The sequence below is a fragment of the Pteropus medius genome, unplaced genomic scaffold (assembly GCF_902729225.1).
Source record: "Pteropus medius unplaced genomic scaffold, Ma_sr-lr_union100, whole genome shotgun sequence".
Classification (NCBI taxonomy): Eukaryota; Metazoa; Chordata; class Mammalia; order Chiroptera; family Pteropodidae; genus Pteropus; species Pteropus medius.
The window spans coordinates 1-14,921 of record NW_024354622.1 but is presented as its reverse complement, the minus strand read 5'-3'; the positions used below and the strand labels follow the sequence as shown (position 1 = coordinate 14,921).

Sequence of the window (14,921 nt, the reverse complement as noted above, 5' to 3'; positions counted from 1 at the left end):
CCCCGGGACACTTGAGGCCCCGGGACACCTGCGTGGTGCTGTGGAGCCGGCGCGTGACCGTAATGGCCGTGTCCGTGGGAACGCAGGTGGGCGTGCTGGGGTGACGCCCGCGGCGACGCTGCTGAGACGCGCAGGGGGACGCGCGTGCTCAGTGTCGTTGGTAGGGGTGGGGACATGGGGACACAGGCTCCACGTGCGCTGTGGAGGGACCCGCCACAAGGTACCGCCCTCCAAATGTCCCTGGCTGTGGTGAGCGAGCTCCCCAAAGCGACGCCCCCGGACACGGATCGCGCCCGCTGTGGCGCATAGCGCGGGCTCAGGGGCGCGTCCACGTCGCAGGGGACCCGGACTGGACGCTGGGGCCGGGGACTTGCAGCTTTCACAGGCCATGTCCAAGGATGCGCCCGTGACCCACGGGCCCAAACCCGACACCAGTGCAGTGCAGGGCGGTCGCGCGGGGCCCTGCAGGGTCACAGGGCTGTTTGGCGCTCAGCGTCGTAGTCTTTGGGGACCCCCCACCCGGATTCTGCGGCGTAACGCATGCGCAGTGAAGCGGGGCAGCGGCGTGTCCCGCGTGCTGCGTTTTCGCGGCCGTGGCCGAGGTGTCCCGGGCCGTCCCGACACCAACGACCCACTGTCCACGCCACGGAGCCCCCGCGACAGGCCAGGCGCCACGCCCGGTCAGCCGTGCCACGCATGGGCCATAAATCAGGGCTCCCGCGCCCCTCCCCAGCGCCGGTCACTTCACACAACTGCGCACAAATCTCAGAAAAGCGCCGCGCGCACCCCACGGTCCACTGTGCAGGGCGAGCCCCAGGGCCCCGGGGAGGAGACCCCAGGGCGGTCCGGGGAAAGGACCCCGAGCTCTGTTCAGTCCCCCACGTGACACCGGGGTTCATGGGACGGCTCGGGTTCCCACGCGGCAGAGCCTTGGGTCACGGCAGACGCGGCCGCGTGCGACCTCGTCCCGCGCCCCTGACTCCCACGCGTCCTTCGTCCGCCCCGTCGCGGATCCCGCCACGCACGAATGACGTCGTCACGTGCTGACGTCAAGGTACTTTATTTCGTGACTGTTTCTGGGTTCAGTTATGCAGGGGTCAGCAGTGTCCCCTTCCTCTTCCTCCACCGTGATCCACTTGGGTGGAAGCCCCCTGACCCCACCACCGTGCGTAACAGGCGAGGTCCTGGGGACAAGGCTGTCACCTGTAACCTCGACGGCCCTGCAGTCACCTCACCCGCAGGCCTCACGTGCTCTCTCACACCCAGCACCTGGGCTCCTGAGCTGTGCACCGGCCTGGGGCTCTGCAGCCTGGGACATTCCGGTCCTGGGGTCCAGCTGCCCAGGCACACCGCACGGCCATCGGGAGGGGCACTTGCCACCTGGGCACTGTGGAGACAAGTGCCAGCATCATCTCCTGCTGGCCCAGGCTCTCTCTGTGTCTCCTCTCCCTCACTGCGTCTCAGGCGCTGGTGACCAGGAGCCTCGCTCCATCTCGTCCCTACACCTGGCCCCTGGACATACAGGTTGGCAGAAGAACGTTCCAGAAGGCTGCTCCTGCTCCCTGCCCAGCCCCCAAGCTGGTAGAACGGGACTGGCTGGTGTTTGCAGCAGGAGCCTGTCAAACACCCATGGGCGCCCGGAGATGACGGCCCCTTTGGGATGCAGGATCCGGTTCACCCCGACCCCATGACTTGCCGTGTTTGTCCTTGCTCCGTCGTCCGTCACGGCTTTACGTCCTGCTGGCCTTCATTATATGTGACATTTAAACATCTGTAACGATGGCACCTCTTACTACTCGTGGTACATAAAATAATGTCCCCGAAGACATCCATGTCCATATCCGTGTGTGGTGGACAGAATAATGTCCCCAAAAGGTGTCCACTTGCAAATCTTGAAGCCGGTAACGACGTGACCTCACCCTTTGCTCATGTGACTAGTTAGGGAACTTGAGAGCCAGTCTGCAGTTTTCCAGGCGGTGCCACATCATCGGAAGGGTTTTTATGGGGCAGAGGCAGATAAGCCGCAAGATGGCAAAGTTCGGGTCATTTGTCCCACATCCAGTGGAAAGTCACGCCTTGGTAAACCGTGGCTGGTGGAGACGCAGGAGGCGGACAATGTTCGCACATGGAAGGCTGAGACATCACAGATCCGTGTGTCCGGCCCCGGGGGATGCGGGCGGGAGGGAAGGACACCTGAAGCACCGAAATATTTGGCCGAGCACGGGGGAGGCTAGAAGGGACATTTCATGGTCAGCAGACACACACATGCACACATGCACACATATACATGCACATACACGCACGCACACACACACACGTACACATGCACACACACACGCACGCGTCTAGGGTGATGCAGACGTAGCAGCATCGCTGGTGCCCGCCGTGGGTTCTGCCACCTCCTCCATGGTCAGGAGGTCGTCAACGTCCTCTTTCCCCACAGCTGGTGCGAGTGTCTCCCAGAGGACCTGGGGAGGAGACCACAGGCGGCCGTCACATTTTCAGGAGCCGGGGGAGCTGGCCACGGGGGCAGGGGACAGGTGTCTGAGGCAGAGCTGCGTGGGTGAACTTGTAGGGGACAGAGGGCAGGACTGGCCGCGGGGAGGCCTTGGGAAGGGACGTCCAGGATGGGGGGGTGGCAGATGCAGAGGTCCTGGAGCAGGACGCAACTCTGAGAAAAAGTGACAAGGTGGCTCGTCCTGCCCCAAGGACGTGGGGAAGCCCTCGGCGTCCCGGGGAGCCAGGCTCCAGGGAGGGGCTGACGGCGTGGGCTGATGAGAAGGAACCGAGGTGTCCAGGCCAAGGGCACGGGGAGCGGGAGGGGACCCGGGGCGCGTGGCAGGGCAGTGGACAGCACCCCGTGCGGGCGGCCAGAGACAGAGCCGGGGCTGGCAGCAGGGGGACGGCGGGGCCCTGTCCCGGGGAGACCGCGGCATGTCCCCAGGGGCTGTTGGGAGCGGACGTCACCCTGTCCTCTGTCCTGCTCCGTCCTCTCTGCGTACGTGCTCCGTGAGGTCAGCTGAGACCCCTTCCTGTCCGTCTCTGTCCTACGTCTATCTCTCCATATCTACTGTCTATCTACTATCGGTCTATTTATCGATATCTATCTATCTATCTATCTATCTATCTATCTATTTATCTATCTTCTATCTCTAGCTATCATCCATATCTATCATCTATCTATCAGGTATATATTTTTCTATCAATCATCTATCATTATCTGTCTGTCTATCATCTGTGTCTGTCTGTCTATCATCTATCCGTCTATTATTCTCCATCTTCCTTTCAGACTCTTCTCTCTCTTTTTGATCTTTTGTCATCTTTTCTCCTGCTTCTCTCCCCCCCACCCCATTTCCCCAGACAGCTGAGGAAGAAGGCGTGACCTCTGACCCCCGGACGATGCCAGTGAGCAGGGGAAGGGATTGCAGCCACACCCCGTGGGCCCCCCAGTGGGACGTGGAGGAGACTGCAGGACACGTGCAGGGTGGCCGTGCCCCTCCCCACGCGGGCCTCCCACTGCGCACCCGCCACACACACCTGGTCGGGCTGAGGACTGTCGTTAAGCTTGTCTTTGATCTGCGGAATGGGCGGGAACAGACGGCGCCCCCTGCACAGCCTAGTGAGCCGGGAAGAGCGGAGAAGTCACCCAGCGCCCGGTTCCGCCTGGGCGGAAGCAGGACACGGCGTGCCCCCGGGCCGAGCATCCGGCTCCGGTGTCCGGAGCTTTTCCACTTAGGAGTCACAGAGGGTGAACTGCAAGCTCAGGTCACTGAGAAGGCCGGGGACACACGGGCCCGCGGAGGGACCGCCAGCAGGCTCTGTCGCTCCGGGCCGGGGAGAGGTGGGGGCTGTGCCCAGTCCTGGCGGCTCAGGGGGTGCGGGCTCCCGGGGGTGAAAGGCGGGGCCGGGAAGGCGGGGTCGCTCCCTCCCACGCACACGGGAGGCCTGCGGCTTCTGATCCGGCGGCCGCGAGTCCGCTCGCCCGCTTCGCGCGCTCTGCGGTGCTCTCCCTGCCGGGGCCGGAGCAGCGCGTTGCGCTTCGGCAAAGCACCGGGGACCCGCCGCCTTTTCCAGGGGTGTTTTCCCTTCTCACGACGGCAGAGGCGCCCCCGATTCTCCGTTTGTGCCGAGCCTATCGGTTGCCCCCGAAGGCACCATGTTCCAGCCCCAAACCCCAGAACCTTTGAAAGTGGCCTTATTCGGGACAGATTTTCGCGGATGGAAGTGAAGGGTCTCAGACGAGTCCTCCTGGAGCAGGTGGCTCTAAACCCAGGGACAGTGTCCTCATAAGGGACAGTAGTGGACACACGGACACAGAGGTGAAGCCACGTGCAGACGGAGGCAGAGACGGGAGGGACGCGGCCACCAGCCCGGAGATGCTTGGGGTCCCCAGAAGCTGGGAGAGGCGGGTAGGACTCTCCCCTGGGGCCTGTGGAGGGAGCGAGGCCCTGGGACACCCGATGTCACCCCGCCGGCCCCCAGGACGGGGAAAGCGTGACTTTCCGTTGTGTTAAGCCCCCCGGGTTGTGGTCAGGTGACCTCGCAGTCACAGGAAGCAGAGACTTTCCTTCACGTGACTGACTGTGAGGCGGGCGCTCTGTCCGCGTCCCCGGGACTGATCCCTGTTCCTTTCTGCGGCCACACGCAGCGTCCCTGGGGAGCAGGCGGATGTCCCCACTCACGCAGCCGCAGCACAGCGTCGCCCCCTGGCGCCCATGTGCCGTGAGTACAGGCGACTGCGAGCAGTGGACAGCTCAGCGCGCGGCGCAGGCGCACATCACCCCAAAGCGTCCGTGGGGGTCCCCAGGCCCCGCGGGGTGCGGAGGCCATACAGGTGACCTACGTGGGGACCGTGCCGCGAGGCGCCTCGTGCGTGTGTGGGGGCCGTGGCTGGGATCCCCGGGGGTGGGCTCCGGTGGGCCCCGGGGTTTGGGGCGTCTGCTGGGGGGGAAGGCGAGCGGGGCCGGGGGCACATTCCAGGGGCCCGGAGCTCGCGAGGCACGGAGCACGCGAACGGCTGTGGGGTCTGGCGGGACCGGGCAGCCCAGACGGCTGTGGTCACCATGGGCGGGCCACCTGCTCGCGTCTCCTGACGTGCCCATCGGCGCCGGAAGACGCGTCCCCGCCTGGTCAGCTGTGCGTCTCGCCGGCCACAGACCAGTGTCACGTCACGAGTGGGCTCAGGCCCCTCCCCCACTGTGCGCTTCTCCTCCTCCCTTCTCTCCCTCAGACACGGCGTCCGCTGGGGACCCTGCCGGCCGGCTGACGGCTGAGGAGCCAGCCGGGGGTCCCGCAGCCTGTCTGTGTCTCTAGGGAGGGGCCGGCCATGTGGGAACACGCACCCCTGTCTTCCGCCCGCAGCCAACCTGTTCCCGGGGTTACCTTTGGATAAGGCAGCTGACGGCCAGGACGCAGACGACGGTCCCCAAGACCACAAGCACGTAGACGTACACAAACCTGCCTCTCGATTCCTGGGAGCCTGCAGAGAGAGAGGGACACGCAAGGGACCCCATGGGGCCAGGTGTGAGCGCACGGCCACCTCGCTGTCTGCTTACCCCACAGCTAAGAAAAAATGCCAGAGCCGCATGGAAACCTCGAGAAAAAGCTGCAGAAGGATGCTGGGGACACAGAACGTGCCCCCAAGTGTGCGGTCTCAAAGCGCACGGGGTCAGCTGACAACCGCATGACCCCCCGGAGCGGCAGGCCGGCCTGCAGCCCGACCCACGGACGCTGGACGCGCTGCTGGGCGGAGCGCAGACGAGGCTGGCTTCCCGCCCTGGCGGCCTCCCCATCTGCTATTCGTGTGGAACCCACACTTTCACAGTTAATGTCGTCTTTTCACAATGGAGCACGTGTCGTATTTCGTATCGAAAAATCCAATGAAAAAGCCCAGTTCTGTGGGAACCGACATAAGCAAATGCAGCGTCTGCTTCGCGGAGATGTTACAATCGTTACGGGTGGAATGTGCGTTCTTACAAAAAACTCTGCGTTAGAGACCACCTAGGAAGGCCAGGCGCCGCAGGCGTAAAAAATAAAAAATAAGAAATCCTTGCAATCTGTGAGTTCAACCGAGGGTTGCCTCGCCTAAAAAAAAACATTAAAAAAAAAAGCATTAATTGTAAAAAAAAAAAAAACACGGGGTCTTATTCTAGACAACAAGCTAAGTAGATGTGAATAAAAGTCACTTGGAAGTGTCTCCTTGGAAACGTCTGTTCTTTCTTTTCCCCCTTTTGCCTGTTTTTTAACCCGTTTTTAAGTCACGCTGCCGGCGCTTTTCGCTGACTTCCGCGAGTGCTTCGTGCGTTTCCGATACTGCGCGCCTCTGCGACAGGCGGCCGCCCACGTTCCCTCCCTTCTTCAGGGTCGTCTTTTCACTGTCTTGAGGGCGCCCTTGAACGTACAGTTTTTAATTTTTACAAGGTCAAGTGCACCGATTTTGCTTCATTCGTTGTGCCCCTTTCTGTGCCCTACCTAAACACTCGGTGTCACATGCGAGATTGCGGATCGATGCTGTGCTGTACCCGGCTGTCCCTTCCAGAGCATGAAGTATGGCTGAGCATCTGGGCCCTAAAAATTCTACGCTGACCGCTATGTAACAGTCGCGGGCGTTGGGTGGCTGGGGACTGCGCGTGTAGAAATGTGGGGAACAGTGAAAGCGTTTGGGAAAAAAAAAGCGTGGAGGACGTGGGGGAAGGGCGCTGTGAAGGTGATGGACACGGCAGTGAGGACAGGGGACAGGCAGCAGCCTGGCCGGTCTGCTGGTCGTGTGGTTCCTGGAACATCTCTCCCCTAAGGAGGAGACACACCCGGTTTTGACATCGGCTTTGTCCTGAGCGAACACCGACCGCGGCCAGCGCTGTCGGCTGTGGCTGGGAGTGACTGACTGTCTCCCTCTGGGGCGCAGGGGACCTTTGGAAGGCTGCCGGCTTGTCCCTGCCTTTGGCGATCGGTGGGGTCCAGGTCATTAGCCTCTACTAAGTGCCAGGGAAAGAGGGTCACAGAGGACAGTGTGCAGAAACTCAGCCTTCTGAGCATCTTGCTGTGGCTCAAGGACAGATGCCGGCCACTGGGGTCTTTGCGGAGGGTCTTGGGACACCTACCGAATGTGACGGGCTGGCTCCAGGCACTCCACTGCTGGACCCGGGTGTCCGCGGCCCTGATCCTCAGCGTGTGTGCGGCTCTGGGCTGCGGGCTCAGCAGGTAGTACTTGTTCCCCAAATCACCCGGCAGCTCTATCTTTGGAGAGAACAGAGATTTAGGGAGACTCGTCGCCCACATTGCAGGACAGGTATGGCTGCCGTGTCCAGCTAAAGCGGGCGAGGGGCTCGGGGGAAAAAAACGGGATAATCTGCCACGAAACCCACACCGCTTCATCGCGGTTCGGGCTATCGCGCTCCATAGAAATGCGGGCTTCCCGGCGTTAACATCTGTCGTCAGCCGCTGGGGACTTTGCAGGTGGCAGGTGAGTCCCCGCCAGCAGCGACTCAGCCGCTCGCCCGACCGGCAGCCCTGGGAGTCGAGGGTGGTTCCCGGAGATGAGGGTTATTAGGCCCCGACGGTGGACGCCGGACCTGTCGCGAAGGCCGGCCTGAGAATCAAGTCCAACATCCTCAGTGAACAGAGCAGGAAGGTAAGGCCACAGGGCTGGTGACACTTAGAAAACGCCACCCAAAGGAACTTTGAGGATCTATCTGTTGAGGTATTTTGAAAGAAGAAATAATGTGTCCTTCACACTTGAAGGGACATTTTCTTGAGTCGCATGGATGGAGGAGCAATAAGCCATGTCAGCCGTGGGATGTGACGATCTCAGCTAATGTCCACACACGGGGCGTGACAAATCGGCCGAGAGGAGACCCCTATAGCCTGGGTCCTGGGAGGACCCTGCACTGTGATGGGCTGGTTTCCTGGGACACCGATGTCCCCAGTGCATGTCACCGTCCCTGGTGCGTGTCACCATCCCCACTCTGTCACCGCCGGGCCCAGCGAGCCTTTTCTCTGGTCCTGTGACGGAGGCCGCAGGCTGAGCTGCGGGGCTCACATTTCCGGTCAGGGCTTGGACTCACCAGTTGGCTTCTAGCGCGCTCCACATCGTCCTGGAAAAACAGTAAAACAGAAAAACGGAAAACGTTCACTTGCGCCCGTCTCGAAGGCGTTCCCGGCTTTCCGCCACGGTCCCCTTTCAGTGCGGTCAGGGGACCTGCACCCGCGTGGCCGAGGGCAGGGTGCCGACTCGGTGACCCTCGGGACCCGGGAGTCACCGCACGGGGCCGGCGGCTGTGCGGCCTGGTCAGGCCTGTTTCTGGAAGCCGTGCACGTGACGGCTGCTCCCTGACGTCCCGGGGGTCGTGAGTTTGCGGTCCTGCCCCCGCACACGGAGGACAGCGCTTCCCCCGGCTGCCCCGGCTCCGAGCGGACTGTCGCGAGGGGGCCTCTCGCTACACTGTCCCCTTGACCCCTCACGGGCCGCTGGGCTCTGCGGCCGTGCGTTTGTTGCCGCCGCGTCGGTGTCCGCCGCTCCGGAACCGCCCCGACCCGCAGCCCCGCCGTGCAGCCGCCCAGCCCCGACCGCTGTCCCGGGCCCTAGGTCATGGGGGCGCGGCGCCCCGCACGCCGCAGCGCGCATGCGCACCTCCTGCTGCACCTGCAGCTGGTACTGGAAATCCCGGTCCGACAGGCGGCGTCGCGTGCGCGGCTTCTCCCAGAGGATGCGGCAGTGCGTCGCGTTGCAGAGCACGCTGATGTTGCCGGGCGGGTTGCATCTCTCTGCGGCGAGAGCACGGGACGCGGCCCTGAACCGGGATCCCCCTGCCCGCCGAGACCCCCTCCTGCCCGCCAGGACCCCCTCCTGAGCGCCAAGACCTGGGGTGCTGCCCGCCCTCGCCGGGCTCCGGGGGGTCCGGGGCGCAGGCGGCGCTGGCTTTATAAGCCACGCAGAGGTCCCTGGAGCTGTCCGCGAGCCGCAGAGCCCGGGGCTGCCTGCCCCGGACAGAGCTACGCAGGGACGGACGCTGTGGGAGGACATGGCCGTGCGCACGGGGACCCCGCCCTCCGAAGTGCAGCCAGGGCCGGCGAGTCGCAAAGAAGAGACAGAGCTGGCAACAACCCCAAAGAGACACAAAGAAAAAGCCACCAACTCGTTTCCGGGGCCCGGCACGGCGGGACGGGCGGGGACTGTCGCGGAGGGTTCCGCGTGCTAGGCATGGGCAGCATCCGTGCGCCTTCAGCTGTGTGGACTCGGGGCCCCGGTGGGCGGCGGGGAATTACCCTGCGTGATGGACGTGTGGGGAACGGGGCGCACGCGGGGCCAACACGGCCATGATGCCTGCACGGTGACTGGGGGACTGCGGTGTCCCTCGACCCCCCTGCAGGACCCCGCAGCTAATGGGGCAGCCTGCCGGTCCCCCACGCTGGTTTCGCTGTGACTCGAATCTGTGATCCGACCCTTCCAGGCACTCTTTGGACCGCTTGGCCGAGAGAGGCCACTCCTGGGACTACACCTCAGAGAATTCCCGCACAGGTTGAGGGGCGCCTCAGGGGGGACCCCGCACGGGTGGGTGGCTCACAGCAAACAGAGCCCCTTTGCGTCCGCAGTTCTGTGGGTTCTCCAGCCCGCGAGCCCCACGAACCCCACGAACCCCACGAACCCTACGAACCCCCTGCCTCTCATTTTACGGCAGCTCTGGGACTCTTTGGTATAAACGACACTGTCAGAAAGCACGGGGCATGAAAAGACCAGGATTCTCTCTCAGAGCTTGGCCACCACGCCTGCCACCTGCCCAGGAATGTGCAGCACGAGATCCTCCAACAGCTGAGCCGGCAGGCGGTGGCGCCCGCGGCGATAACGGGGTGAAGGGCAGTTCCTGCATCGTGCTGCCCACCTTCCCGGTGACTCTCCCGCCCGCGAAGAACAAACGCCACCACTCCGGCTAAGTGAGAGGGGCCATGGGTCTTGAGAATTCTCAGGGAGGTCTCGCAAGGTCGCTGTGCAGAATTTGCACGCAGGTGTGTGCCCGCGCGTGGGGAGGACACTGAGCAGCCTGGGGGACGTTGCTCCGTGCTCGCACGGTCTGCTCCACAGTCCGCCTGCTTTTATTTCCTCGGCTGGCTTCTCTCTCACTAGGGGAGACAGTGCACCCCCCACAAGAAGCAAGAGAGAGCGGTGCCTGCTACATCGTGGGGATGTTCGCAGAGCAGCCAGCAGCCCCCACCTCCTGGTCTGACCGTCCACCCTTTTGTCCTGAGGGGCCTTTGCTGCTGGTTCCAGGCTGTGGGGTCATGGGAAAGGTCTTTGCTTCCCGGGAGACAGGCAGCCATGCAGTCACATGTCACTGTGTTCAAGCCAAAATAAAAATAGGTGAGACCCTTGGCTGGGCCTCAGCCCTGGGCGTGTGGCCATAATCTTCCCTACGATCAAAATAAACCATCAAAAACAACAACAAAAACAAAAACAAAAAACAACCAAAGCATGTGTAATTTTTGCAAGCCCTAAAGTACGTAGTTTCTATGATATTTCGTAACCCGTTGGAGACAGGACAGACACAGACACAGAGGAGAAGCCACGTGGAGACAGAGGCAGAGACGGGAGGGACGCGGCCACCAGCCCAGGGACGCCTGGGGCCCCCAGATGCCGGGAGAGGCAGGAAGGACTATCCCCTGGGGCCTCCGGAGGGCAAAGGACCGTAAGACACACTGGATGTCACACTGCTGGTCCCCAGGACTGGGGGAGGACGCATCCTCACTGTTCTGAGTTATGTGTCCCTGCTCCCCCGGGACAGGGGTGAAGATCCCAGTGCAAACTGTTTGTCGCACGGAGGGCGGTCACCTCACCTATTGTCTTCAACCAGAGAAAAGAGTCAAAGAACTGGATCTTCGCGTGGCGGCTGGTGCCGTTCACCAGGAAGTACGCCTGAGACGCCCATGACGACACGTCCGGCATGTGACAGCCCACGTGGGTGCCCGACTCCCGAACGTAGTGAGGACACTCTCTCCCCCACTGCTTCCTGTAACGTGTCGAGTGTTCAGACAACAGTGTTTGTTTTTGTTTTTTGTTTTCTTTCTTTACTAGATTTCTCACGGTCGTGTCCCCGAGGTCAACACTTACTTTGAGTCCTGGACATACAGAAAATACTGCACGTCGTCAGGGGCCGCTGGGCCCTTTGTCCAGCTGCAGTTCATGAAATTCACGTTGTAGATGAAGCAGGAGAAGCTCCGTGCGGCTGTGCCTTCCTGACCTGGGGAGAGGCAGAAACAGGGTCGTTTTCGCCGGAAGGTTGATAGGAGGTGGAGCGGCCGGCTTCGTGGTGTGCACGTGCCCCGTATCGCAGAGGCGCGTGCATGCCAAACATCCGTGGCATCCTGCGCAAAATGAAAGTGAGAACCCTTCCAAGCTCATCTTATGAAGACAGCATCACCCCAATTCGAAGCCAGACAATAAGATACGAGAACACAGAACTACAGGCCGATTTCCCTCACGCACACAGATCTGAAGACTCTCACCCAAATGCTAGCAAACCCAACCCAACAGCACGTTGAAAAGGTGACATGCCATGGCCCAGTGGGCTTCACCGTGGCACGCAAGGATGGCGCAGCGTGTGCCAATCAGCCAGTGCGATGCACCCCATTCACAGAACGAACAGAGAAAACACACGATTATCTCAACAGAGGCGGAAAAAAAATCTGACAGACTTCAACGTCCGTTCCAGGTAAAAACACTCAGCAGGATAGGTACCGAAGGAGCTTACCTCGACACAACACATACCAAATACGAAAAGCCCCCAGCTAACGTCACGCTCAGACGAGACAGGCTGACAGCTTTTTGTCTAGGATCCTGTGCAAAGCAAGGGCGCCTGCTCTCACCGCTTCTGTCCGACATCGTTTTGGAATTTCTAGCTGAAGCAGTTGGACAAGAAAAAGACATAAACGCATCCAAAGCAGAAAGGAAGAAAGAAAACCATCTCTGTCTGCAGGTGATATGATCCTATAGGTAGAAAACCCTTAAGACTAAACAAACAAACAAACAAACACCAAACAAACAAAAACGAGGTTAGGACTGATGAATAAATTCAGCAAAGTTGCAGGACACAAAATCAACGTATAGAAATCCGTCGTATTTCTACACCGGCATCAGCGTATTCAAAAAGGAAATTAAGAAAACGATGTGTTCATGTTAGCAACAAAAATAAAAGACTTAGGAATAAACTTATCCAAAGACGCGAAAGACGTGGACACTAACGATCATAAAACGTTGATAAAGGCAATTAAAGGACACGCAGAACATGTTCGTGGACGAAAATAATTAATAGTGTTACAATATCCTTAGTGCCAAAGACGACCTGTTTTTCAAAACGATTCCTATCAAAATCCCAATGATATTCTTTCCAGAAATAGAAAAAAAAAGTCCTAAAATTTAAACGGAACTACAAAAAACTCTAAGCAGGCAAAGCAAATTGGGCAAGAAGAACAAAGCCAGAGACATCACATTTTCCGACCTCAAAAGATGTCCCAAAGCTACAGTAATCAAAGCAGTATGGCGCCGGCATAAAAAGACACATGTAGACAAATGACGCTGAGTAGAGAGCCCGGAACTAAACTCGCGCGTTTATGGTCAACCAGTCTGTGATAGGGGCACCCAGAACACATGCCGAAGAAAGGACTGACGATGACCGATGGTGGCAACACTGTACCCCGTGCAGAAGAGTGGACTCGGATCCTTCTCTCACAGCAGCTATGGGAATTGGGTCGGAACGGACGACAGGCTGACACACAGGACCCACGACTGTAGGACTGGAAGAAAACCCTGAGGAAAGGCTTCTCGGCCTCGGTCTTGGCGACTGTTTTTTGGAGATGACACTAAAGCATGCGCGACAAAATCGAAAACAGACGGCCGGGGTTGCAGCCGCGAGTGAGACCCCGCACAGCAAAGGGACAACCCGCGGGGCAGAGGCCCCTGCGGGAGGCGGAGAATGTCCGCACGCCACGGGCACCTGCTGAGTGGCTCCTGGGCAAGACCACGCGGGATTTCAACACCTCGACGGCACGCGACACAGCGACGATTAAAAACTCTGCGTCGTTTTCTCGCAAAACGGGCAAAAGATCCAAACAGATGTTTTTTGTCACCAAGGAGACATATAGATGTCTAACACGTCCGTGAATACCTGCTCAGTGTCACTAATCATCGAGGACGTGCACATCAAAACCACGGCGAGACATCCCCCCACGCAGGAAGGGCAGGACAGAACACGTGTCAGCGAGGACGAGAGAGAAGCGGACCCTCGTGCCCTGTTGGTGGCACTGCAGACCGGTGCGGCCACGATGTAAAGCGGTTTGCAGGTTCCTCAAAAAACTAAGCATAGACGAGCATGCGACCCAGCGACTCTGCTTCGCGGTGTGTGCTTTAAAGATGCGATCTTTACCTCGAAGAGACCTGAGCACCCCGGGGGCACTGCACACTTACTCCCAGTAGCCAGTGCATAGGAACAACCTAATGTCCATCGAAGGACAAACGGAGAAACACGATGTCATACGTACATGGGCACAGAGTGGTCGGAAGGGACAGAGGGTCAGTTACGCGGGATGAAAACCATGGCGACTTCATTACTGATAATCTACTGTTCACTGGAGATAAGCTGAGACAGTCAATCTCAACGCTTCTCCCCACGAAAAATAAAGTGAAATGAAGATAAATAAAACAAAGGTAGATAATGCAGAATAGAATAAAATAAATAACATAAAATGTAAAATAAAGTAAAAATAAATACAGCAAAATAAAACAAAGTAGAATAGAGTAAAATAAAATAAATTAATAAAATAAACATAAAATAAAGTAAGAAAAAGTAGAATAGAATAAAATAAATAACATAAAATATAAAATAAAACAAAAATAAATAAAATAAAGATAAAAGTAGAATAGAATACAATAAAATAAATAATATAAAAATAATAAAATAAAAGTAGCATAGAATAAAATAAAATAAATTAATAAAATAAACATAAAATAAAGTACGAAAAAGTAGAATAGAATAAAATAAATAACATAAAATATAAAATAAAACAAAAATAAATAAAATTAAGATAAAAGTAGAATAGAATACAATAAAATAAATAATATAAAAAATAATAAAATAAAACAAAGTAGAATAGAATAAAATAAAATAAATTAATAAAATAAAGGAAGAAAAAGTAGAATAGAATAAAATAACATCAAATACAAAACAAAATAAAAAAATAACATAAAAAAGGTAGAATAAAAAATAAAATATATAAAAAATAAAATAAAAGTAAAGATAAAATAGAATAGAATAGAATAAAATAAATAAAATAAAAGCAATAAAGTAAAACAATGTAGAATAGAATAAAATAAAATACAAAACAAAATAAAGTAGACTAGAGCCAAATAAATAAAATAAATAAAATATGAAATACAATATAAATAAATAAAATAAAATAAAGTAGAATGGAGTAAAATAAATGAAATAAATAAAATCAAATATAAAATCAAATAAAAATAAATAAAATAAAATAAGGTAGAATACAATAAAGTAAATTGAAAACAAAATAAAATAAAATGACGAAACAGGAAATGGCCGCGGAGGGCGGTGGGTGTTAAGTAGCTGGACTGTGACGGTCGCTTCACAAGTAACAAAACTTCAAGTCATTTACCTTAAACGTGTACAATTCTGATTTTCCAATCACGTGTTGAGGAAGCTGAAAAAGGGGGGTTCTCTCCGACTCCAGAGGGGCGCAGAAGATGAGGGGAGGCGGTCCTACCTGCGTTGGTGAAGGAGAGTCTCTCCGTGATCTGTCTCTGGCCGGCGATGGCTGTCACGTTGAACGTGATCCCCGCGTGGAGGACGTAGTTCCAGAAGGAATAGGAGCACGGCTTCTCCGCGAGCTACACACGGGCGAGCGGCTGCTGAGCCAGA

At 57.1% G+C, this 14,921-nt stretch overlaps 1 protein-coding gene across 2 annotated transcripts; it reads right to left on the bottom strand.

The window, feature by feature from the left end:
• Positions 1-23: 23 nt before the first annotated feature.
• On the bottom strand, positions 24-14,886 carry CSF2RA (colony stimulating factor 2 receptor subunit alpha). 2 transcript variants are annotated; one of them, XM_039855201.1, is made up of 10 exons: positions 14,767-14,886; positions 11,102-11,231; positions 10,828-11,000; positions 8,630-8,763; positions 8,064-8,093; positions 7,101-7,236; positions 5,383-5,479; positions 3,538-3,616; positions 2,342-2,468; positions 24-2,230 (listed from the first exon to the last, which is right to left on the bottom strand). In XM_039855201.1, exons 2-9 carry the CDS (start codon positions 11,173-11,175, stop codon positions 2,346-2,348), a joined length of 846 nt encoding a protein of 281 aa, XP_039711135.1. In that variant the 5' UTR covers positions 11,176-11,231; positions 14,767-14,886; the 3' UTR covers positions 24-2,230; positions 2,342-2,345. The 2 variants fall into 2 exon arrangements, with proteins under 2 accessions (XP_039711135.1, XP_039711134.1); XM_039855200.1 differs by having other exon boundaries at positions 24-2,468.
• Positions 14,887-14,921: the final 35 nt, after the last annotated feature.

Bases quoted from the DNA above. Each gene is read 5' to 3' on its own strand.
- CSF2RA (XM_039855200.1), bottom strand. From the start codon at position 11,175: ATGAACTGCAGCTGGACAAAGGGCCCAGCGGCCCCTGACGACGTGCAG. The intron at 5,480-7,100 runs GTAGGTGTCCCA...CTCTCTCTGCAG, and splicing joins GAGCCAGCCCGTCACATTCG to GCTCCCAGGAATCGAGAGGC. The intron at 3,617-5,382 runs GTAACCCCGGGA...CCGGCTCACTAG, and splicing joins GTCAGCTGCCTTATCCAAAG to GCTGTGCAGGGGGCGCCGTC.